Raw genomic sequence first — 25,397 nt, 5'->3', positions numbered from 1 at the left:
TATCTATCTCTCTCATCTCGTCTCTATATCTCTCTATATCTATAAGTCTATATGTCTATATCTATACCTATACCTGTACCGATACCTATCCTATATCTACACCTATTTCTATTTCTATTTCTATTTCTAGTACTATTTCTATTTCTATATCTATATAGCAGTCATAACAGTAAATTAAATCTCCTGTTTTATTCAGTTGTACAGATATAACCGTGAGCTCTATGGTGCTAAAAATGCAAACCCAGGTTGTCTTTCATTGTTTCCTCCAGTAGTTACAGATGCACAATCAGTTTAGATTCTCCTGTCACAATTAGTGATGGAGAAAAGAGTCCATGTTTTTGAGTCAGTTTCCTATACTCATATTGAAAAGCTGTTAGGGCAACACAGGGCTGACTTCATCCAGGTGTATTAGGAGAAATTCCCAGGACTTTCACCACGGCACTGAGGCCTAATTTTAAGCAATTCTATTGGTCCCCATGTCTCTGATTTTGGAGCTTTATCAAACCAAAGACAGAGATGTTCCTTCCTCACAATTGTGGTCTTTTTTTTTATCATCTAAAGAAAGAGTCTAAAAAGAACCCAGATCAAAACCACAAAGGAAATGCAGAAATCGAATAGGTCAAATTAACACAGAGGTTCTGCAACATTTTGTTTCCTTCTTCTTGTCTTAACTTACCCAGTAAAAGCTTGAAAATGCTCTTGTCTTGTTAGTCTGAAGAGGATAATGTGAACAAATATTTGGTGTTATTTTGGAAATACCCTGCACAAGGTTTCTATAAGCTGTATTTGTGAAATGGAAAAAAAGCCTTCTTGACTTCTGCAGCTTTGAATCTGTCAAATAAGCCTAAATCACATTCTTCTGAATCAACATTTATAACAGGACCATACGCTGTAAGTGTTAAATGACACCAAAGGACCACATATTCCACCTACTTCTGTGGCTTCTTATACAGAAAAGGCCTGAGGATGGAACAGTAACACATGTTTGAAACTGCCTCCAGTAATCTGCCTGGCTGCAGCAATCTTACATTTAGATCAGCAACTAAAAAGTCCAGGCACAGTTTTCTGGTGAAATGAAAGACCTTGGCCTCCAAAATAAGGTTGCGTTGAAGATGTGTACCAAGAACAGCTCCTGATCTATGCTAACCCCTGAACTATGCCCAGGATTTCTTCAGAGATGGCTAGCTGACTCAATTCTAAGCTACACCAAAGATCCTGATAACATTTAAACAGCACACTAACGTCCATCTCCGGCTCCTGTTCTACTTACTGCTACAGACATGGATGACCTGCTCTCCATCCCTCAAGTGTCTCCTCAAAATTATCTCTGATATTAGATCTGGATAAATTCGGGACAGATTGAGCCTCAGATTTCCCTCCTGTCCCAAAAAAACACATCTCTAGTGCCTAAGTCATAGAGGTGTAATTTCCAACAGAGCTGTCTTCACTTCTGTCTCTAGGCACTGTACCTCATGTCTATCAAGGTCTTCTGTTTCACACCAGCAGCCATCCTCACTGCCATACATGGGTAACTTCAGGCTCTTTTTCCAACTTCTAGAAAGCCCCCTGAGTCTCTACTTCACCTCTGCACTCCCCATGTACCCTGCCGGGGGTTGGCCTCATGCTGGCTGGCTCACACAGCTCTCCTGTGAAAACAGCCCTACAATGACCAGTCCCCTGGCCTGTCTCTCTCATGCAGTGAGGACTGAGAGTTCTTCCCAAGTTGCTCATCCCATGTCTATCGAGGACTTCCCTCCTAGCACACCATTGCTTTTTTCTCTTGGAGGGCTGGCAGGAAGGCAGCTAATTCTTTGATAGTGCAGCTCAAACTACAGGAGAAGGGATCTCTTGATCGATGTTCACCTGTCAAAGCTAATGCAGGACCTCAGAATACCTCCTCCTTGATCACCTGTAGAATGGATCAGTTTTCAGAACGGTGATAGGATTTCAGACTTCTCAAAACTTTCCTGATCAGTGACTTCTTCCCCTCAGAGCTCTCTTCCATCTCAGGGGTCCAGACTGGAGATGATCCCATGGTTGATCTTGCACAGGTACTTCAGTCACTAGGACTGGAAGCCTAGCAGAAACCCCCACTGAAACCTAGTGTCATGCATGAGCAGCCTTTATCAAGTGCTCCACCAAGAGGAACAAACTTCGTGTACCTTCCACCCACTGTCACCTTCACTGTGTCTGTAAACATCTATACCTCTCACCATCGTATTTTCCTTGCACTTACATTTGGGACAGCGGAACTCAAACCACTGCTTGCTGCCACCTGATTATTTACTCCTACACCACAGGAGATTTTCACTAAGTCAATTCTCCTCTTCTGCACTGGCAAATCAGCTGCACATCAGTTGTGATTAAAAGCAGGGACTCTCCTTCAGGCCCAAAAACATTCGCACTCCTTGCCCTGCAACCCAGAAAAGAGACCACAAGTGGTCATTTCCCAAGCTACAAATGCAAACAACAAACCAACAAGCCCCCAAAGGAACAGTAAACCAAAACGATTTATTTACTTGTTCAGGGTGGCGAATGGCCATTTTTTCACAAGGACAGGTCCCATGCAAACCCACCATCCACTCTTTTTCCATCAGGTCAAATATTAACTCTAAGAGACACCTGAAGAGAACAACTTCCCATCAGTAACAGCTATACTGCTTTCTCTGCACACTGGTGACTCTCCCAGCATCTTCTTCCTTCTCATTGAGCACCAGAAGAAGTGGGGCACCTTGCCCAGGCTCCCTCTCCCCAGTGCCAAGCAGTCTTCATGGGGGCTGTCATCACCCAGGTGTGTTTAAATTTCCACGGAGGGAGCCTGGATGCAGGACAAGCATTGCTGCCACTGTCCAAGTGGCACTGGGGGATGGAGGAAAGGAGGATGGAGCTGCTCGCCCTTTCCTTCCCTCTCCCCAGTTTGTTTGGTTCCAAAGAGCATTGGACAGCATGTGATGGCATGGGCCAAGCCTGGCAGGGTTTGAGCAAAGCCCATAAGCCTCACCCCCCAAAACAAACACCCCTGCCCCTTGTGCCACCTGCAACAGAATTATGCAAGGAGCAGACATGCATACTCCCCTTCTCCATTAAATCCTGTTATTTTTGAAAGCCTTGAGGGCTTCCTTATGCCTGGCCATGGCTTACAACCACAGCCTTTTCCACCACTGGCAGTCTGGGAGGTGCAAAGAGAGGGAGATACGGACTTGACAATCCCAAGCACATTCTGAGTGTTGTGCCCGTCACATGAGACAGTCAGATAGGAGGCTTCCCCTCCTTCCCTTGGATCTCAGAATGTCCATGGCAATGCTTCCAGTGCTATCTGTCCTGCCAGCATTACACAGCAGCACAACCTGGTGAGCAGAAAAAGATGTTCATGAGCCCCTCCTCAACCTCTTCATCTGCCCTCCACTGTGAAGCGGATTTTCACTTGTTTCTCAGTCCTGGTCCTGACATAGAAAACTAATGTGGGTTTTGCACAGATTGGAGCACCCACTTCATGCTCTACACCCAGTTTATAACAGCCAGTTCACCAGATGCAGACATCTCTGACCTCTGCTTGCAGACATAACTCACCTCCTGCTGTTATTCTCCGTGGCTTCAGTTTGCTGCTCTCACTGGAGCAGTAAAAAATTAAGCACCCTTACGACTGGATTTCATTAATGATTCCTGGATTATACTGTTTGTCTGAAAAATACCCGCTCTTGCGTTTCTCATACATCTCAGGAGTGGCATTCTTGGAAACAAGGACAAGCGGTAAGAGTGTTGTACAAAGCTCTGGTGACACTTCTTATGGTCCGTGTTATAAACTGCTGGTCCTTTACACGCATGAAAAGCAATCAGCTTTTATTTTTCAGATACAAAGGAAGGTTACAAGGTGGTGAGATGTGGAGGCATCACATACAAGTAGACTTGGTATGTTGAATCTACGAAATTAGAAAGAGAGGCGTGACTCTCCTCATAACCACATCAGGAAGGTGACTAGCAGCAAGGGAAAAAGGTATTAAACCAAAGTTATTTGGGGCAAAGAAAAGTAGGTTTAAACTCTCTGCAAAGGCTAGACTTTGGAAGAAGTTTCAAACCATCAGAGTACGGTGTAGGAAGCACCATGATCTCGCCTTTCTCAGGAGAGAGCTTAGCTGATTTCTGAATGGGAATTGGGGTGCAGCTTGCTATGCACAACACACAGTGGTGTCCCTCCCAGTCCTTTCTAATGACTTCTTCTTCAAGGTTTGGTACAAATCCATAGCTAAAGTCACAAGTATAAGATGCAGAGGGTAACTGAGCTCTAACCCATGCTAGAAGAACATCTGGGAAATTGGAGCTACTACCATGTCTGCCAGTTTCATAGCCATAGGGGGCAATATGTGCAACCCTTTCATCCCTACCCTGCCTTCTTCAGTTGCAGCCCTACAATTCCAGTCCAAGCAAAGACTAACACTATGATCCCTTCCTGCATTCAAGGAGCAGGGTCTGTTGCCTTCTTGTTTCACGCAGCCCTGCAGGCCTGCTTTCCTACATTTGCTATGCTCACCATGCCTGGTGGCTGAGAGGAGCACAGGCTGTCGTAAGTCCATAGCCAAAAGCCATGGGACATCAGCAGATTCACATGGTTTACAGTATTATGTATCACAGGAACCCACCTCCCTCCTCCTCCAATCCTATGTCCTCCCCAGGTGCAGCCCACCAGCTGGCACAGGGCAGGCAAGCACTGAGTAATTTGGCTGCTCAGGTCAGCTAGCATTTGATCATTTGATTTGGCCATTGCTCAGGTCAAGCATCTTCAAATGTGTTAGGTTGCAACATCGTCATACATCACCAGTCTCTATAGTAACAGGGCAATGAACTCATATTTCCTCTGACAGCCAGTCCTCCACCCCCCTAGTTTTCTGGACTACTTCATCCCAAAGCCTTTATAAGTAGAGAGACTAACTGTGTTCTGCCTCAGACACCAGCTTCTGTCCATTGTTGAGCATCTTCAAAGCTGCAAAGACTGTCCTACTACCATCCGGCATCATGAGAATCCTTTTCTTCCTCATTGCTGCTCTTTTCTTCCTCTTCCAGGCAGCTCCAGGTAAGACTGAAAATAGAAGAGATGGAGGGTAGAAGGGTGTATGTATAGAGAGCTCTATTAGAGCCTAGTGCTGAGGTTCAGAACACCTCTGTGTTCTTGGCTTCCATGACTTTCATATTAGAAGTCCCCTTCCCTAGTCACAGAATCACAGAATCACAGAATCCCAAGGGTTGGAAGGGACCTCAAAAGATCATCCAGTCCAACCCCCCTGCAAGAGCAGGGTAACCTACAGTACATCACACAGGAACTTGTCCAGGCGGACCTTGAATATCTCCAGTGTAGGAGACTCCACAACCCCCCTGGGCAACCTGTTCCAGTGCTCTGTCACTCTTACAGTAAAGAAGTTCTTCATAGTCCTAATCTTTAAACTGTCTAACCAAGCACCTTGGTAGTCTTCCTGATGGTCTCTTTCTAGCGTCTTGCGTTCCTGTCATATGATGACATGACAGAAAAAGAGATGCTCCTATGTACTGACCTTGGTGCCAGTGAATGCTATGGAGCAGCTGGTGACGGGTGTGCAGGACAAGTCTTGTGAAGAGTGACTGAAGGAACAGGGGTTCTTCAGTCTGGAGAAGAGAAGGATTGGCGGGGGGTGGAGGGGGTGCTTATCACTCTATAGCTAGCTGAAAGGAAGCTGTAGTGTGGTGGGGATTGGTCTCTTTTCACAAGTAACAAGCAACAGGACAAGAGGAAACAGCCTCAAGTTGTGCCAGGGGAGGTTTGGATTGGATGTTAGGAACACTTTCTTCACTGAAAGGGTTTTCAAGCATTGGAACAGGCTGCCCAGGGAAGTGGTGGAGTCACCATCCCTGGCAGTATTTAACAGATGCATGGGTGCAGCACTTAGGGACATGGTTTTAGTAGGGGGCTTGGCAGCACTAGGTTATCGGTTGGACTTGATGATCTTAAAGGTCTTTTCCAATGTAAACAGTTCTACTATTCTGTGATGATGCCGCTGAGGCAATTCTTAGGCTGATACTTAAGATGCAACCGTGCAATGTGAGAGCTTTCTCTTCTCACATTTGCACTCGCACCTCCTGACTGTGTATTCTAGAGAAGTAGACATCCTATAGTTTTGGAAAAATGTAGCTGTGACGGTGGGTCTTTGCCTGAGCTCTGTACTGTTCATGTGCATTAACTGGGTTTAGAGCACATGCATCATTCCAGGCTGTCTGGGAGACTTCAGAGCAGTTTAAGCTATCTCCTTCCTTGCTTTGGTTTGCAGTAGACACAAATTTGCACCTACTTTCCTAGAACAGTACATGTCTGTCTAGTCAAAGAAGAAATGTAGAACCACTGAGGCCAAAAGCAGTAGTAGGTGCTTTGGACAAAGCCTGTACTATGTGCTTCTGGATTGCTCTCTTGAGTTTTTCCTATTGTATGCATCACAAAAAGTATTTTCTATTTCAAAACAGACTGTCACACTTGAGATGGCTGCAAGGCAGGTGCAATTCCAGTAGTCTCTGGAAAAGGGCAACAAGTTGTTTTATATCTCTTCATGATTTACACACAGAAAAGACCCATAGCACTACAGGGATTTTTAATTTAAGAGACAAGGGAAACCAAGGTCTAATGCTGTCTTTAAAATCAGCTCAGTGAAATCAACAGCATATAATCCTTGAATAGTGCGTGATTAAGAGAAAAGGCTTGAAAACCACTAGGTCAAATTGGTTGAAATGTGGCAAGTCTAGTTTAGAATAAAGCTCACATGCCTTTCAAATGAAGGATAGAGTCCAGTCTGTTGACAGGTGTGGATTGATCTAGGCACAGAAAGTACTGGGTGAGATGATCAGGTTTGTGCTTAGCAAGAAGTTGGGGCAGATGATAAAGGCTTCTTCTGCCTTTTCGGTGCACAGATGTACATGGCTCCAACTGATATAAGAGATTCATTTAAATCATACAAAAATAACACAATTTGAATCTCAAGCTGGACATCCCAGTGGGAACAAGTAATGGTTAGTCTGGAAATACTCGAACCCGAACCTGGGGCCAGCTTTTCAGCTGGAGTAAAGCTGAGCAGATCCCCTGATAATGATGGAGCTACAGCCTTTACCACCATCTGAACATTTGGCCCTTCAGTTGGAACACACCAGCATGATAAAAACAGCATAGCATCTCGCTAAATCTAGTGACAACAGCCACTGACTTTATTTAACGGTGTGGTTTTAAGTGTATTAAACATTTTAGTTGAGCAAATGTTAGTCCCATTGTTTCAGCTGTGATTGAGATTTATCTTTTCTGAAGTTTTATGCCATCTGTGTTAGCCATACCACATTTTACATGGTAATACAGTGCGCAGGTCTCCTCTGAGCATGCCACTCACACTTACTGCTCATTTCTTCCTCTGAGAAAGATATTCAAAGTGGGAGATAAAGATTATGAGTCATAAATATGCTTTACATTTGTTGAAACTTGAACTGAAAGTTTGAAGAAACTCAGTTTAGGACATCTGTATTTGAATATCATCACTTCTGTTTCTGAAAGTAATGTGGGATTAATGTTACACATGCATTTTTCTGTGCTTCCTGTGGGTTTTTCATATAACCTAGTATTTCTGTGTGTAACTGGGATGACAAGCACATGTGTCCAGAAGGGATGCTAATGAAGCAGACACTAATCTTTGGGTCAGTATTAACCAGGCAGACTGTCTCTTTTGATGGAGACTTTCAATGGACTTTCTTAATGGAGAAATTCTAACATTACAGCTTGCTCTTCTAGTTAGTTTGTATTTCATATGGATGTAAAGACCTTAAGAAGGTGTGATTAGGTTACCCCGATAACAAACCAGGCACTGTGTCAGGAAACCACATACCATGCCAGGTAAATCTGATGCTGCAACTCTCCAGTCCTCTACCTTGACAAATGAACATGAATTTTCCCTTGGGGTTCTTTTGGCAGCTTACAGCCAGGTAGATGCTGACACTGTAGCATGCCGGCAAAACCGGGGCTCCTGCTCGTTTGTTGAATGCTCTCCTCCTATGGTTAACATTGGGACCTGCCGCAGTGGGAAGCTGAAATGCTGCAAATGGTAAGGCAAATTCCTCCAGAGAAATGCTGCTGAACCAGGAACAGGCGGGCTTACTGGGCTTTCCCCCCTTTTGGCGTGAAAGAGGCCACCTTCTTCAGCCACCTACACTCTCCAAATAAACCCCATAAATTGCTGGGTTTTGTGCCTGGTAACAAAAAGGCAGAAAATAAAGAAGGCTTGAGCTGACACTCAAGCCTATGGCCTTTGAATCTCCTCATCACTTATGGCATCTGATATTGCTAATAACATATCACTAATAACTTCTTCCAACATGAGTCTGGCACCAGGGCTCTTTTAGCAGCCCTGGCTCTGCTATTCAGGGTGTACATAACTGACTTGAGACAGCCCTGAAGAGTACCCTTCAACCCACACAGGCAGCAGCATGGAGCTTCGCACTACAGAAATAAAGCTTAACAGCACAGGATAATGACTAAGCAAGTGAGGACTCATAGCAGCCATACGGTTCTCCATCTGCATTACTTGGTGCAAAGTGCCATAAGACATTTCCACCCTAGAGGTGGAAACCTTCTGTCATATTTTCATCAGTACAAGCAAGAAAGCATCTGCATTTATAGGAGACATACCATGCAGAGTGATGCTGAAATACGCCATGGTCCAGCTCTGCAGTTGGTGCCATTTCATACTTTTGTTTTGTTTTAGTTATTTGTATTTCTTTTTAATCTAATTGGGTTTCTTTGCAGGACACCCAGTTCCTAGAGCTGACACCTCACTGACCACATAGACATCTGGGCATCCGAGACATCTCTCTTCCTTTGACACCAATGGAACCCAGTCTCAGTGCAATCCTGGGGAGTCCTTTGCACAAAGGCGAAGACTCTTACAAGCTAAAGAAGGTCTGAGGAGGTTTTGTACCCCGATAAAGAGATTTGCAACTTGAGTTCTAATAAAAGCAAAATCACTGTGAAACCACATTGCTGGTATTTGCTCATGTATGTCAGGATAGCTTTTGCTGGTTTTGTTGTCTATAAAGATCAACCTGTAAATGGAATTTATTTAACTAAATTGAGTTAAGTGTGCGTGTTCACTAAGTCCTGTTAAATCATCCTGCAGAGTGTCTGTGTTACAGTGTTTTGTGTGACAACATGTATATCAATAAATCAAAAAGCACTAGAGCTCATTTCCTCTGTCATCCCATCCCAGGGCATCAGGCTGGGGTTCAGGAAGCAGGCTCAGTCCTCTGCTCCTCTCCAGGGCTGCATCTGCCAGCCCAACCTGAATCGTGGAGTCACAGAATGCTCAAGGCTGGAAGGGACCCCAGAGATCACCCTGTTCCAGCCTCCTGCCACGGGCAGGGACACCTTCCGCTAGACCAGGCTGCTCCAAGCCCCATCCAACCTGGCCTTGAACACTGCCAGGGATGGGGCAGCCACAGCTTCTCTGGGCACCCTGTGCCAGGGCCTCAGCACCCTCACAGGGAACAACTTCCTAAAATCTCACCTCAGTCTCCCCTCTGTCAGTTTCAACCTGTTCCCCCTTGTTCTGTCCCTACAGGCCCTTGTCAGAAGCCCCTCTCCAGCTTTCTTGTCAGCCCCTTTAGGCACTGGAAGCTGCTCTAAGGTCTCCCTGGAGTCTTCTTTTCCCCAGGCTGAACAAGCCCAGCTCTCCCAGCCTGTCTCCAGTGCAGCTTGCTCCAGCCCTTGGAGCATCTTCTTGACCTCTGCTGGACTCCCTCCAACAGCTCCACATCCTTCTTGTGCTGGGGCCCCAGCACTGGACACAGGACTGCATGGGGGGGATCTCATCAGAGCAGAGAAGAATCCCCTCCCTCGACCTGCTGGTCACACTACTTGTGATGCTCTCAATAATGAAGTGCTGGGAATGCCAACACAGACAAACCGCAGGGTGGCAGAAGACCAGCTCCTTTAGGTCTTGAAACCACCTCACCACATTTGCAACGTTCTTCTCATGCTGCCTTTATTTAGTCCAGACCAGCACCATGCTAATGGACTTTTACTTCTCTGGATCCTAAACTATTACTAAATTATTTAGTTACTAAACTAAACACTATTTATCACCCCACCATGCTGTTCAGGGGCAGTGGATTGTGTGTCCATCCCGCTGGAGTCTTGGCACCTCCTGTTACAAGGTACAGACAGACACATCCCCTGCTTCCTTTCCGCATCCCTAACATCTCAAAGTGCTAATTCAAAGGCCAGAAGGATCTGAGATAAGGAATAACTAAAAGCACCCACGATCTCCATACCACAAACTGCTATGGATGGTTCTAGGACTGCCACAGGCACTGAGCACGTTCAGCTTGTCCCAGCTTTATACTAGCCTAATCACAGCAGGTTTGGAGAAGTTATTCTTGACTGTTACTGGTCAACTGGATAGCAAATAGGACCAGGCCATATTCCTGCCCGTACATGGGTTTGGTTTCTTCTCCTTTGCTTGGATGAGTTTACTACAAGGCACTGACCCAGGTGAGATGAGAGGCAGATCCTCCAGCTATAACACACACCAAGACAATTCCTCACAGTTACAAGGATCAAACAGAAGTCTTCTGAAGCAAGCTTACTAAGATTTATTGAGATACGTAGACCATGCCATACTAACACTGCAGCTGAGTGCTCCATGTCTCCTGCAGACTTTGCCTTCCACTGTTATTTGCATTATTGCTAACTTTAAAAGGAAATAATGAGTATCTGTTCTGAGGGCCAAAGGAAGACCCTGCTCTGCATCCCTTCATGAGGACAGACTTCTGCGTGTTGGTGATCTGCTCTCTGGGGTATGTGCTGGGGGCCGAAATACAGTTCCAAGACAAAAACATTTCAGACAGATAAGAAATACTGTTGGTTTTTTCCTGGGTGGTTCAAGAATTGCTCTGATTTCTTCATGTCTGTTTGTGGAGCAGTTTGTTTTCTTCCTGCTGTTACTCATCTTTTGGTGTGCACATGCTTGTGCTAAATGCATATTTTCAGCTTAAAATTCCAGGTTTCCTGATGGGATGATGCATCCCAAGCTGCCAGAAGTTCTGCTTGGCCCATCTGAGATGCCAACAGTCACTAATCATACTGCAAAAGAGGAAAGAAACTTTCAGGTTTTGTACTTATAACCAGAAAAAGGGTTGAATAAAAACCAGAGGGATTGAATGAGCACTGAGAGCTGATATTCCTGGATAACATGTTAGGGCTTACTAGGATATTCACACTCCTGCTGCTGCTGCATTTTAATCATAAAATACCTTACTCTTTAACTTAATAATGAGTTTCCCAGTGTCTGTACCTGAAGCTTTCTACTCATCTCAAAATCTTTGGAATTTCTTCTGGTCCCATTTTGGTTTTAACAAATTTGCTATTAATATTGAACAAAGTTAAATAGGAGCCTCCATGTTACAGCCAAAAGGAACAGAAAATGAAAGATTAGAAACAGTGGAGACAGAGTGCAAATTTTCAGGGATGTTTGTTTCTGCAGTTTCATATTGGAGTAGAGACACAGCCTGAAATTTAGAATTCCAGTAGGGAATCCAAGAGAAAAAAAACATACAATTAGATGTTTTGGTTTTGTAGAGAAAGAGTAAAATTACAGAACAGGAGAAAATACCCAGCAGAACAGCATGACTTTCAGACTGTTCTTCCGACTGTGAGACCTGGCAGACTTTACAGAGTGGAACAAGCAGGTTTCCTGTGAACCTGACCTAGAAGTCCCAGGTCTGCACATTGAGAGACGTGTCCTTTGAAGCCAGATCATTCCTAGTGAGTAGTTTGAACCAGCTAATGAGAACAGCAGAAAAAAGGAGTTTATTTCTAGCTAATTACCTCTCTGCCATAGAGATCTGACTGTGATCTTTCCCATGAGGCACTTGAGTACGTTATTTATGGTACAGAGGCAACTAGTGAGGAAATCCTGAGGAAATCTTATATCTGAGTGTACAGGGTCTCTGCTGCCTTGTTGGCTTGCACTAGGAGGGTTTTGCATCTAAATGGCAGTCTGAATGTGTGAAAGTGAATAATAAACCCATTCTCCCAAGAAATACCTGATATTCATCAAATCCATAACTCACCACAGCCCTACAGCAAGGAACCCCTTGCTGGCAACGTCCAAAAGACCTCATATTGGGTAGGGGACAGAGGTCAGCGGAACAGGTACCTCCAGCCTGTTTGCATTGCGCATCGTTATTAGGTGCTCGCATGAAACCTGCACAAAAACCCCAAAACAGAGTCTTGATTTTCCTTCCCAAAGAAGGCTAAGAACAAGTTATGACAGCAGTATTCTAGTCTGCTTGCAGGCTTGCCACATCTGTACCATTAAATTCCCTTACTTTACAAAGCAGGAGGGCTCAGGGCATCCAACGGACCCAGCTGGTGTCTGTCCATTGCTAAAGTATGGCCAGCACCCTGCCGGTGCCTGATGGCCTTGGGCAAAAGGGACAAAACCCCATTTTATTTCTATTTTAGGTACTCCATATTTCATGCGTGCTTCCTCCTCTGTTTCCTTTGGGTTTATGCAACTCTTACCTAAAATGCCTTGGAGCATTAAGAGGAAAACAGCAAAGAAAAGGAAAAGGATCTTCATGTCTGAATTCAGTGCCACCAAATACAACAGATACTGAAAAAGAGAACAGAAAACCAGAAAGAGGTCATGCATTTAACCTGCACTTGTCATTACCCAGTACAAACACTATTTATGACATATAAGCTGCTATTTGATAATAAAAAAATGTCATTTGTGCACGAGTAAATGTTCCAGAATAAATCTATTGAAACATTACTTTTTGAGGAAAGATATATATGAAAGCACATTTCATAAGATGAAGAAAATGTATTTATGTCTATAAAATTTAAGAGAATTAGATTAATATTGTGTTTCCATTAACTTTAAAGATAACCTACACCAGTTCCAGTGAAGACTCCTATGTCTGAATCTCATACACCTTGTTATAACTTCTTCAAAAAGTAAGAAATTCAACTGATTTCCACAAAACTTGATCCAAGTCTTATGATATAAAAGTGAGGTTTCCTTAGATACCTTTTACAACTTATAAACAACCCTGCTACATGCACAAAATCATCAGGACTTCCATTTAGAGTTTTTCCCAGTTTCGTATGAACAGCATCACTACACCTGGCTGGGATGGAGTTAACTTCCATAGAAAAAATAGTGCATTGCTTCCATCTTTTAATAACTAAATTGCCTATTTTATTTAATTATCACATATTTTGTTTCAGATACGTGTAGACGATGACTTAAGCCATTCCAATTTCTCTGGGTCATAAACACTCAGAAATTTTCGTTATTCAAATAATACTAATTTTTGTAGCTTGCAAGCCATGAAAAATGTCTTTACAGAAAAAGCTAAGGAGCTATCTATCTCTTCTCTCCATAACGCCACTATAATGCATGGGTATGAAAGCCTCAAAGTATTTTTCCACCACCATTTCTTGCTGCAGTTTTCAATTAACTTCTGAAAATAATGAAGACTACTATAATCATTCAAAATCACCATTACTGACTATAATAATCAGCCCAATGCATTACTGAAATACCACACATTAAACATTTCGGTTATGAAGATTTAAATAAGCTGCAAAATTATACATCTTGGAATGATCAATTCCTCTTTAGAGAAACGAAGAGTATTATCAAGAAGATGTGTATTTTTCTCCTTGTCAGGTGAAACTGGTGGGGAAACTACACCTTCAGCTCACCCTAGAGGACTCCAGGAAAGGGAGCACAGTGACCAGTCTGTCTTACCGGGTTCCTCTTGAGGGATAGCTTTCAGAGCAATTCTTGCCCCAAAACAGCCGTCTTCATATATTCCTGTTAATGACAGAGCTGCCACAGATCAGCTGGCCAAGGGCTCGGGCTTCCCACAGCAATTCCCAGCAGCTGAAATGTGAATTCCCGGCAGCCGATGAGGAATGCTAACTGCTCATAAACTCCCTCCCCTTTCTCTGGTGCATGAGTTTGCTCTTCCGAAAAGCACCTTGCACCACCCCGGTTTGTGTACAACACATTGATCCATCGGGGGCTGTGGAAAAAGCAGCCTAGGACATGCACTGAGAGCTCCTGGTTTGGATCCAGCGAGAACCTCTTCCACAGGGCTGTCCCATGGCCAGTGCTTGGTGCTGACTGCAGAAAGGTCCCCTCTGAAGCCTGGAGCCACTTACCAAGGCTACATTAAGGAAGCTCAGGTTTTGCACCATTCAATTACTTTAATTAACTAATTTAATTGATTAGTTACTCCAAACAGCCAACCAAAGAGCATCTTTGAGCTCATCTGCCTCTCAGATGAAGGTGATGAAGAGCTAATACTGAAATTGCTCTCCAACTGCTTTCTTCAGTTAAGGCTACAGAAATTATTCTGACAGCAGGGTTCTATTTCTAAGAAATTCTTCTGAATTATACAGATTTCCTCTCATTCTGAGCTGATTCTATGAATTACTATGAATTATGTTTTCTGACAGGCCAGCTTCAAAGCCCTCAGTGTTTTGCAAGCTGCTGTAGACTCATGCGATGGACAAGAAACAAGTCTTTGCTTTGGAAATTGTATTGAACCTAACAGGTAATGGAGGTAGGTCCAGGGAGGAGGAATGTGGGATTTATGTTGCTTCAGCAGCTGGAGACAGCCAACCATGAGCCTCTGGGGAAGTGGGACATCTTTTCTTCTTTTAGAAATCATCAGTCTCTGTGTCACAGGTGCCCAAAATCCTGTTTGCTTAAGCCCAAGTGATATGTTAGGAAAACTACAAATAGGTACTTTAGCTGCCCAGAAAGAGATAAGTATTTTAAAACCCATTCCTGTATAATTTAACTGATGGAACGTGTGTGCGTGCTTTACAGCAGGCAGAAGCCTTTGTCACTGTTGTTTGGGTTTTTTGTGTTTTTTTTTTTCCCTTAAAAATACTTACTTAATCAAATTATGAAATGCAAAGAAACAGAAATAAACTCTGTGAGCATTAAATCCATAAGTGTGGTCCTAGTGGCACAGAGCTCTGACCTGAGCTTCTGGGGTCTGACAATCAGTCACCTCCTGAAAAGGAGCTCAAAACAGAATAAAATGACTCTTTCCTTCTGTTTCCCACTTTGTGCCTGTGCTTCCTGCCCAAAGTGGTACAAAACAGATCAATGACCAAATATGAACCAAGACCAGGATAAGATCTTCAACTAATTAATTATGTCTGGTTTATACTTGATGGTAAACGTTACATTTCTTCAACATGGTAATTAAATTATCTGCTATTTTAATTACACTACGTTATTACTAACTCTAACTAGTATATAGGCCACTCAAGCTTACAGTTAAACTTGTGTAATAAAAGAATGACTATTTTATATCAATTAATATTGTATACTGAAAACATGACAGCTGAATGTCTTAGTTTCTTTTCTCTGCTGTACTGCAGAGGATACTGTGTGGAGCCCTAAAAATTGTGTTCTTCTTTTATACAGAGAATATATGCAAGCACAGATATATATGCATGTATCTATTTGTATGCCTGTGTATATGTATGTAGATATTCAGAATGTATAAATATTTTAAGAGATAAAGACTGAATTTTCTGAGCTGCTTTATATCTTATCTTAGCTGAAGGACATAATAATGGAAGATAACAATTCAGATATTCTAGTCTGAGATTTACCCAGGAATAGTCAGGATATTAATGTAAGCAATTTGGAGTTGCACATATTCTATAATGATGGCATTTCTTACTCTCCCATTTCTCTACAGTGCCCCTAGCAAATCCACACTAACATTTACATATGTTTATATATAAAATGTTAACATGAACATGTGGAATGACTTTTCTAACTCTGAGCTGGCTTTTTGTCACCTAGCATGACACGAATTCCTGCCATCTGAATATCCAGCTCTCAGTTCCTTTGCTCATACACAGACAAGTGCTGCCTAAGGTGCTCCTGTGCCCCACCACACATCCCTATGTTCCACGTGCTGGCTGTTCCAACAAGGCTTTGTTTCTTCTCTTCTGGCCCTTGTCCATCAACCCCAGCTCAGCATCTCAAGCCCAGAGCACTGCAAATTGTTCCAGATGCTGGTGTGGAGGCAACTGGATTAAACCCTGTGTGTCTTATGTATTGCCTTCATCATGCTGCAGATTACCTTTGATGATGGGATGTCCTCAGCCAACTTGGGAATCCGCAAGGATCCTTCACTTTCTGCTTGCCATCCCCTTCCTCCAGTGTCCTCTGTGCAAATGACAGGAAGGGATGACAGACCTTTGGTAAAATTGCCCAATGCTTGTCCTCACATAGGTCCGCAATTTGCAATGAACAGCATGAAGTCCAGCCAGGGAACAGGTCTGCTGTCCATGCAGTGGCCTTGGCCAGCCCCATGGAAACCTGCCCAGACCTGCCTTGGCCAAAGCCTGCCTGGAAATCACGGCTGCTGCTGGGTCCTTTGTGCAGAGCGAGCTGCTCCTGTCCCCTCTGGGCAGTGTGGCTGGGATGCATTTCTCCCAGCCCAGGGACCTCCAGACTCTCAGAGGAGACACAAGAGTGCTTGCTGTATGCTTCCAAAGCCCTTGAAATATGAGGGCTAATGTGTTGCTCAAGGAACCAGAGAGCAGAAATTCAGCTTTACATCCACAGGGCAGCAGCAATATTTCTCTGTGCTTCACTGACTGCATTGCAAACGCAGGCTTTATACAACATGGAGAGATACATCCAGAGGAGATGGGGTAGCACAGGAGAGTGGGAAGTTCCCAAAAGAAGAGAGACCAGGCATCTTGGCAGGATGGGGATAAGGAAAGTTAGAAAGAAAGCATCTTTCTTGCTGTTGCAGGAAAGGACTGTGAGGGTTTATAATGACTAGGAAACCACATAGAATTCCCAAACTTGGTGTACCTCATATAAAAAGATTAGAACAATTCCTTTCCATTTACTATAAAGGAAGAGCAGTGAAAACAACTTGGCCTTTGGTGTTTACCTTTAGGACATCTACAGTTTGGTGAGGTTACTCCCGCCATTTGTCTCCAGAAAATATGATTCGGTTTATAGAGATTCTTTGATTTCTTTGGTTTCTGGAAACTTTAGGCTACATGGCCTGTACCAAGGAGCTTTGAACACACTGCGTGTCTGCCAGTCACAAAGTGGTCCTTACACCAAGAGGCTGGACTCTGCGCTGGTGCCCTGACACCTTCAATTTAGCTGTCAAGTCAAAACTAAGGTAGAGGGCAGGTTTTTCCATACAGATGTTAATCTCATAATTTCTCCCTGATTGCTCAAGGTAACAATATAATCATTAATTTTGGGCTGGATTGAAGGGGTTTTGTGCACTGTTTGAAGTTTATGACTTTGTATCCATTTGTTATTGATTCAGACGATCTATCTTTGGTTCAAAACTTTATCTGTTAATTATAACAGTGCATGCCTTGCAAATTCATTTACAACTATAGAACAGCGTCAAAATACTGGTTATCCTCCTTTTGGTGGATGTACTCTTTAGCAGTGGAACTGCAGCTGACAGCTTATGCAGCTGACCTAGAGGACTCTGAGTTTCTGTACTATAAACTCCACCGTGCCATCAAAACACCTTGATCTCCTGTGCATCGATTATGTCTCACAGATAGAATTTGGTTTAGTGCACATAAAGGAGAGGGTAAGGGATGACGCTACTGTATGACTGAGGAGCTAGCTAACCATCACTGTTGTTCAACCAAGCTCCTCTTCAAAGCACACTTAAACATCTGCTCTTTGGTAAGCTGCTCGGGATCAGTTTATTGCTGTTCCCAATGTTCTAGCTATGTCTTCATACAGTGACTTCCAGATGCTTGGAGCCTTCATTGGCATGGACAAACTGTCCTCTGGAGGCGAGGGATGGAACAGCAGACAGACATTCTGTGTAGCAGCATTTTAAATAGGGGAGACGCGGCTGAAAGGCCTCCCTAAGGTTTCCTGCTTTTTTTGTTGGGTTTTTTTTCATCAGTAAGCTATTAGCAGCAGAGTTTGAGATTCCCCCTTTTCCTCCTAATTGCCTCATCTGCTATGCTAGATACAGGCTCCTAAGACAGAGGTAAGATCCTCCTTCCTTTCTGGGAAGCGATCTTGGCAGAGTAGCCATTCATCTTGATCTGAAAAAGGTGAAAGCCATTTCTGCTTCCCACACTATAATGTGAAGTTCATCCAGCTGCATCAGACAGAGTTGGATCCATCTGTCAGCTCTCGTGCGAGGGCTCTATGCACTACATCATTACATAAAATGATGGTCCCATCATACTGTTTCTCCTCCTCCAAAGAAAGCTGTGTGATCTGGACCTGAAATGGGTGAGGGAGTGTGACATCATTGGTGAGGTCCAGCTTGAAGAAGTTGGAATGAAGACTTGCCATGGAGATAGAGAGAAATGTAGCTGGATCATCTTCCGGACTTTGATGAAACAAGAAAGTAAAAGAAACATGTTATTTAAGCAAAAGGAAACTCTTGATGAAAACTCCCTTTCCCTCTGCACCGAAAATAGCAAGAAAGTAGTTGTGGTTTGTGCAGAGAGGATTACTTACCTAGTGCCAAGATCCAAATGATTGCGAGGGGCTGCTCAGGTCAGCTGGACTGGATCGCATGCGCTACGCTACCCACATACCCTAGGTGAAAGAATGTGTAGCTGGTGCTACTGTGATCCTGGTGTAAGTCATGTCTACCAGCAAAAACACTAGAATAAAACATTGAGATTGTGAAGGGCAAAACACTGCTATGTCCCTCTTGATGTTCAAAACTCGCTGACAGTCCCCTGCTCATAAAAGCAGGAGCTGTAGGTGAGGATGGAGATGTTATCTACCCTGAAAGCCACAAACTAAAACCTTGATAAGGCCTGCCTTTACCACAGTGAGCTTTAGACAGTCAAAGGTGCTCCATCCCTCCACTGCTTCCCCCTTCCCCATGTCCAGGCAGAGGCATTTTGATGGTAACAATTGGAGTTACCATGTATAATTAATGGTGTCAAGAATGCCGAGTGTTAAAGCCAGGTCCTTGACATTACTTACACAGAGCCCTGCACAGGGTAAAAGTTGCCGATGTGTCCTTGTTTCCTGGATGAATTAGGTTGAGTAACAGTAGCAGTTGGTAGGCAAACTAACCACACACTCTTGGCAAGTTGTGAAGTAACTGCAGCTTTTGCAATTTTGTTCCCTCCGCTTTCTGCTTCAGGGCCAGAACCTCATGAAGACACCAGATATTTAAGCGTAATTTTTTTCCTACTGAAAAAAAACATTTCACTGATAAAAATACACAGAAAATAAAAAGTTATCCGAATTATCAGGGTATGCATTTAAGAGAAATGGTTTGTAGGCGTGTTTTCATATGCATCTATATCTGTGTGTGTCTGTGCATGCATGCACACATGAACACTTCTGTATACTTAAGAAATTAATATCAAGGAGTTGAAACAATCACATCACTAGTAATTAAACTGAGGAACCAGAAAGGAATTTAAGTATTTCAGTTTAGTTTTGATAGTAAATGGTCTGTAAGAAGTGGTGTCATTTGCAGAGATCTTGGTCAATCAGTCTTTCAAAACAGCAAACATACCATAATCTATTACGATGCACTTCAGGTGTCAAAGTATTGCATGAACAATGTTTTTCGATTGACATGAGGTGTAAAATAAAACATGATCTGAAAAAGTATTTAGTATTAGTGTCTTTGGATGGTTACTGTGTACGCCAGCAAGTAACTTGGTGCAATGGAAGATCAGTAGGTAGGAAAGGATCGCTAGACCTTAGAGATTGTGCTGACACTCCTCAAATCCTCATTGCATCAATTTATTGATTCAGTTTGACTTTGGTTTTGCTATTGAATAAACCACAAAACAATCTGAGTTGGAATGGCTGTTTGGAGACCATCTGGTCCATTCATCTCTCCAGACAGAGCCAGTTTCAATGATAGGCCAGGTTGCTTAGAATTTGAGGATGAAGACTCCATAAATTCTTCAAGCACCTATTCCAGTTTCTGACAACCCTCATTGTGAGAGGGCTTTTTTTCCTTACACCTAATTGGAATTTCTCTCATTGTGATTTGTGTCTGTTACCTCATCCTTCTACTATGTACCTCTGAGAAGAGTGTGGATCAGGTAGTTGTGAACATTACCTTTAACGATGCTCAAGCTGGACAAAGACAGGTCCTTCAGCCTCTCCTCAGGTGGCTGATCCTACAGTCCAAACCCTCTAGGTTTCCAAAAGAAATGTTATGTACACCCTACAGGACCTTGAGGTGGTATAGCCCACACATTGGTTCATGCCGCAGTAGGTATTGGAGTGCCTGCAGACTACCTTCAGAATACATTCAAAGCAAAAATACTGGTCCTCTTTCCTGCTAAGGAATCTAGTTTGCACACACAAAAACCCCTCTGCAAACCTGACCAGCATGAAGCCACAAGGCACCATCATGGGGTTACTTCAAAACTGCACTAATGCAATTGAAGACTTCACTGTGGATATAACTCTGGAAATGTCACTGTTCACCTGTGGACAAAAAGGCAAGGCAAATGGTAGAAATGGAGGGGGGGAAAGGGAGCTGAAACTAAAAGAATAATTATGATTAGGCACTGTACAAATCCGAGATGCATTTTGGAGGTTACATGTAATTTTAGCCAACACATTCCCCAAAGAGCAGAAGAGAACTGAAAGGTATAAGATAAATGTACAACAGGAATGACCCACTGAAATAGCTGAATCCATTAGAAGACTTGTCTGCTAAATGTGGCTGACAGAATCCTGCTTTTCATTGTGGGAAAATAGACAATCAAGGGAGACTGCAAGAGAAGACCACAGCATCAGGAGTGATGTAGAAAGATGAAAATGGAATACTTATTTGCTGCTTCCAGGACAGAAAAAGCAGAGATGCTCAGCTGGCCACTAAACCAATGGATGTTTGTTTTAGTTTCATACAACCATATACTCATATATCCAGAAAATAAACTAACTGGGTGTGCAGAGAAACATGCAGATGTTTTGTACTGCAATGGCTTATGCTGCTCCAAAGAAGGAACAGTTCAACGTACATCCCAAGATGTTTGACACATACCAAGGTGGCTTAACGTATCTTACACAAACCGGAGTGTCACAAGAGATATTGCATGAATAACCTGGGATTTTGAAGAAGCTTCAATAGGTTCGGACAGAAACCCTGCCTTTTCACTGGGAAATGGAAATCAGCTTGATTCTGGTTGGATTAAAGTCACAAAAAAAGTGGGCAATCATTTGATTGGCTCAAAGTGCACTTGCTAAGAAGAGAAAGCAGCTGTCACTTCCCTTAGGAAACACGTTATAAAAGAGGGCCTCATGCCCACAGCCAAATTCCTCTGGAGGGAAGGGACCAAGACCAGGTCTTCTTTGGCTTCTGGGCTCACCCGCTTCCTGGTAACGTCTCACTTCTTTTCAATCTTTCTTTCAATGTCTGCTGTTGTCTTTTCCTAAAAAAACCCACACCCAAACACAAAACCCCAAAGAAAAACCAATAACCCACAAAACACCCAAACTTCTGCATTATTAACCTAAATCTGTAGGTCACTAAAAAAGTTAATCTAAGTTTTCCAGAAATTGCACAGGTTGAATAAGGAAGTAATTCAAGTATGTGCTAATACTTAAAATACTTTGATAATAATACTCTACTTTAAAACTCCTAGGAAAAACTCTGTCTGGGTCAGGTTGCTGTAGGGGGGTCTGTCCAGTGTATATTTTGTATGTCTCTATGTTAAGAACTTTATTTCTTTTTCAGAATTGTTGACTTTGCCTGCTTCTTTGTCCTGATATTTTCAAATGTATGGAAATTTGTAAAAACTTTTAATACTAATTTCAAAGCCGGTTTGGTCCACCCTCTACCATTCCACTTGCAGAAATATGACATTTCAGCACAACCTTGTTTCCTTTCCTTGCTTAAGAGAACATAATTCGTGACAGAGCAGAAGATTTTCTAATGCTGACATATATGACATTAACTACTTCTTCTTTATCCATAAGACCACTTCTTGACTGTCCTATCCCATTTTACAGGTATCAGTTCAATTATTAACTTTCTATTTCATGTTGCTTTTCAAATTTCATTTGTCAAATGGGAACTGATTTGGTTGTACATTTCCATTCTAGAACTGCCACCTACAGACTAAGACTGAAGATTCTGAGCTAGTTGATTTTTAGCTGCAATTTCTTGATAACTTTAAACATTGCTTTTTTCCCCCTGAAGTTTGCAAATGGGACTGTATAAATACCTCTTTTTGGTTAGTGTTGCATATTATAAACAACAACTAGATTAAAAAAACCCTAAATTTCAACAATGACACTGCATTTGGGCTAGGACTATTTGCAAAGCGTGAAAGAAATCTGAGCAATCAAACTGTTACAATGATTTAATGATCACATATCCCCAGAGTATATTGCCCCATATGTATTCACTTTTTCCCAGAAATGCTCACAGAGCAGTCATGATATCATATGGGTCTTACTGGTTATTTTTCAAATAGGTAATATAAATGCCATCTTGATTAATACAGTATTTATACACTTCAGAAGACTGTGGATTCCAGGGGACTGCCCGTCATATGTCTTTCTTGCTCCTTCTCCCTGCAGTGACATAGAAAATCCGCAGTCATGAAGATCCTTTACCTGCTCTTTTCTCTCCTGTTCTTGGCACTTCAAGTTTCTCCAGGTAAGACGAAAAAGTGATGCTAGAAGGGGATTTTTGTGTACATGAAGTAAACTCCCTGGCACAGTTGAACCACTACTGGTTAAAATTGTTTGAAACTGAGCAGGACTTATCACATAGCTCAGTGCCTGTGCTCTCTTATAAAACCTCTTTCAAAGGTGGAGAAATTATGACTTCTGAATGAAAGTGTTTTTTCACTTCTGCTGTCTCTCTAAAAAGATCATGTCAAATAGCCCAGTGAAAGACACCTGACATGGTGTCTGTGATGGCCATGATCTTTGGATAATAGCACACTCAACAGTGTGTATGCAGATGAAAACAAAGCCTGGCCAAGTATTCTGGGATAGAAGCTGGTACTAAAGCCTCTTGAACCATGACCCTTTCCTATAACATAAAGAAAGGATCACTAGTCTGTATCATTCTCCACTTAGACTTAAGGGCCATCCATTTAGATGCGCTGTGACCTTATGATCCCACCTCCACAGGGTGTAGATCTGCTTTGTAAACTCACCTCTTTTCTCACTTTGTAAACACAGCCTTTCAACATGGCCAGATCCAGGCAACGGTCTTTAGGCAAGTTGGTGGTGAAGGCAGCTCAGTGAACGGGAAACCCTCTGGCATTAGGACTACATTTCCCTGCCCTGCAGGATGAGAGGAAAGGAAATCTTTTGTTATTGTTGCAGGTTTGTCTTCACCACGGCGGGACATGTTTCTCTGTAGAAAAGGGTCCTGTCACTTTGGAAGATGCCCCATCCATCTGGTTAGAGTTGGAAGGTGCTTGGGGTTCCGTTCCTGCTGCAAATCGTGAGTTTGACGTTCACCAAGACTTATCTGCAGGATGAGCAGACAAATCTATTTTACCTGTGTCCTTAACTGCAAGGTGCTAAGGAACATTCAAATTGCTCAGTGAGGAAAAACACCTAACATGCTATGAAGACAGTCAGGCCTTGAAGTAGGCTGAGATGCATGGTTCTCTTTCTCCCAAGAAGTGCACCATGATCTGCCCCAGCGAGAGTGATAAAGTACAGTTGGAGATGTCAGCCTTGTGCTGTCACATCTCTGTGTAACCCTTTTCAACTCCTGTGCCAGAGGAAAATACCAGGGTTTGGTATTTGCAGAATTGGACTGCTGCGCTCTATGGGCAACAGAGGGTAATTCAGTCACGGTGCAGGCTGAACATAGGTATCTGAGTGTCATCAAGTGTGTGCAAAACGTGCAACAGTGTGCTAAAAAGAAATTATCACATGAAATGTAGCATTCTATTTTCACTCAGGAATGAATGCATTCATCCCAGTACAAAGGGATACCGATTTAATTCCCTGCTTTTCCTGAAATGATAGGAAAACCCTCTCCTTACTCACAGGGGTGAGTGCATAGGACTGCCCCAGCATGGCTACACACGACATTATGTATTTTGGAAAGTACTTATACCCAAGAGGAAAATATGCATGGACTGAGAGCAAGTAAGGAGGAAATACAAGCAGAAAGAGAACCTAATTTTATTAATGTTTCTTTGTGCAGCCCATGGGACGTATAAAAACTTCATGGACCACCCATTCAAGAGCGATGAGAATTCCTTCTAAACCCAGGCATTTGCTTTGAACCCCTTACTGCCAAAGCCACTGAATCCTGCTACGAAGCCTCATGCACCTTTCATTTTTAATGCAAAAAAAAGCTTTATGATGTAAAGTAAATCCAAGTATATTCTTCATTGGTTTCTCTCCTGTTTTGAATAAATTGTTGTTGCTTAGCATTCACATCACTGAAACATGGGGTTTTGTTGCATGGGCTGAGGGCGATGATCCTACCTGGGTTTTGATATACAGACCACAGAGGGCAACAATTTACAGTGCCATCTGCTCCTTAACTTGAGCTTTTCTGAGACATACAATGTCCAGGGCTAGACAGACATGGACTGAAGGCCTTACCCTCCAGTACCAAGAGATATGATGGGCTGAAAAACCCAGCTTCCTTCTGTGAGAATGTGTTCAGGTGCCAAAATCCTTTTTTCTTACTATGTAGAAAACTTTTCCTGGGCAAAGAGAAATAGAAATAGCTACAAGCCCAGACAACCGCCATCCGTTCAAACATCAGCATCTGAGATGTAACATTCTGGCTTCTGGAAGATGCCTGTGAGCATCCCAGGAAAGATGTAGTGCTATTATCTTTCCTTTAAAATAATGCAGCAATATATGCCAGTTCTTTTCCCTCCAGAAGCTGTTCATCCTGCAATTTCACAGCAATGGATGTCAACTTTGCGTTTTTTCCCCCCACCTGCCACTCTAAGAGGAAGCATAAAAGATAATAGATAGAGAACAGCTTACACTGGTGTTGTGGTTTAAGGCCCGTTAGCAACTAAGTACCACAAAGCCATTTATTTACCTTCCCCCCTCCAATGGGATGGGGAAGAAAATGCAAATGTAAAACAAAAAAAAAGGTAAAGCGCAGGGGTTCAGACAAGAACAGTTTAATAACTGAAATAATGTAAAGCATAATAACAGTAATCATCATCGTCATCATCTTCATCAAACCATAGAATGGTTTGGATTGGAAGGGACCTTAAAGATCATATAGTTGAAACACGATTCACTAGACACCCTCTCTCTAGACCAGGTTCCTCCAAGCCTCGTCCAACCTGGCCTTGAACACTGCCAGGGATGGGGCAGCCACAGCTTCTCTGGGCACCCTGT

At 42.9% G+C, this 25,397-nt stretch overlaps 3 protein-coding genes across 6 annotated transcripts; 2 read left to right on the top strand and 1 right to left on the bottom strand.

Moving 5' to 3' along the window:
* Nucleotides 1-4,910: 4,910 nt before the first annotated feature.
* On the top strand, nt 4,911-9,028 carry LOC136015645 (gallinacin-9-like). 2 transcript variants are annotated; one of them, XM_065681853.1, is made up of 3 exons: nt 4,918-5,068; nt 7,967-8,096; nt 8,798-9,028. In XM_065681853.1, the coding sequence occupies exons 1-3, from the start codon at nt 5,011-5,013 to the stop codon at nt 8,811-8,813; spliced, it is 204 nt and encodes a 67-aa protein (XP_065537925.1). In that variant the 5' UTR covers nt 4,918-5,010; the 3' UTR covers nt 8,814-9,028. The 2 variants fall into 2 exon arrangements, with proteins under 2 accessions (XP_065537926.1, XP_065537925.1); XM_065681854.1 differs by lacking the exon at nt 8,798-9,028 and having other exon boundaries at nt 4,911-5,068; nt 7,967-8,100.
* Nucleotides 9,029-10,618: 1,590 nt separating this feature from the next.
* Nucleotides 10,619-16,282, bottom strand: LOC136015644 (gallinacin-8-like). Its single transcript, XM_065681852.1, has 5 exons — nt 16,180-16,282; nt 13,812-13,946; nt 12,575-12,665; nt 12,121-12,254; nt 10,619-11,131 (listed from the first exon to the last, which is right to left on the bottom strand). Exons 3-5 carry the CDS (start codon nt 12,630-12,632, stop codon nt 11,123-11,125), a joined length of 201 nt encoding a protein of 66 aa, XP_065537924.1. The 5' UTR covers nt 12,633-12,665; nt 13,812-13,946; nt 16,180-16,282; the 3' UTR covers nt 10,619-11,122.
* LOC136015643 (antimicrobial peptide THP2-like) lies at nt 14,144-24,464 on the top strand. Of its 3 annotated transcripts, XM_065681851.1 has the most exons (5): nt 14,144-14,251; nt 14,525-14,631; nt 22,632-22,710; nt 23,391-23,511; nt 24,229-24,464. In XM_065681851.1, the coding sequence occupies exons 3-5, from the start codon at nt 22,653-22,655 to the stop codon at nt 24,242-24,244; spliced, it is 195 nt and encodes a 64-aa protein (XP_065537923.1). In that variant the 5' UTR covers nt 14,144-14,251; nt 14,525-14,631; nt 22,632-22,652; the 3' UTR covers nt 24,245-24,464. The 3 variants fall into 3 exon arrangements, with proteins under 3 accessions (XP_065537923.1, XP_065537921.1, XP_065537922.1); XM_065681849.1 differs by lacking the exons at nt 14,144-14,251; nt 14,525-14,631 and adding an exon at nt 21,315-21,425; XM_065681850.1 differs by lacking the exons at nt 14,144-14,251; nt 14,525-14,631 and adding an exon at nt 22,035-22,058.
* Nucleotides 24,465-25,397: the final 933 nt, after the last annotated feature.

The sequence above is a fragment of the Lathamus discolor genome, chromosome 5, assembly GCF_037157495.1.
Source record: "Lathamus discolor isolate bLatDis1 chromosome 5, bLatDis1.hap1, whole genome shotgun sequence".
Taxonomy (NCBI): Eukaryota; Metazoa; Chordata; class Aves; order Psittaciformes; family Psittacidae; genus Lathamus; species Lathamus discolor.
Note: the sequence above shows the minus strand (reverse complement) of the source record. Positions and strands in the feature narration are given on the sequence as shown.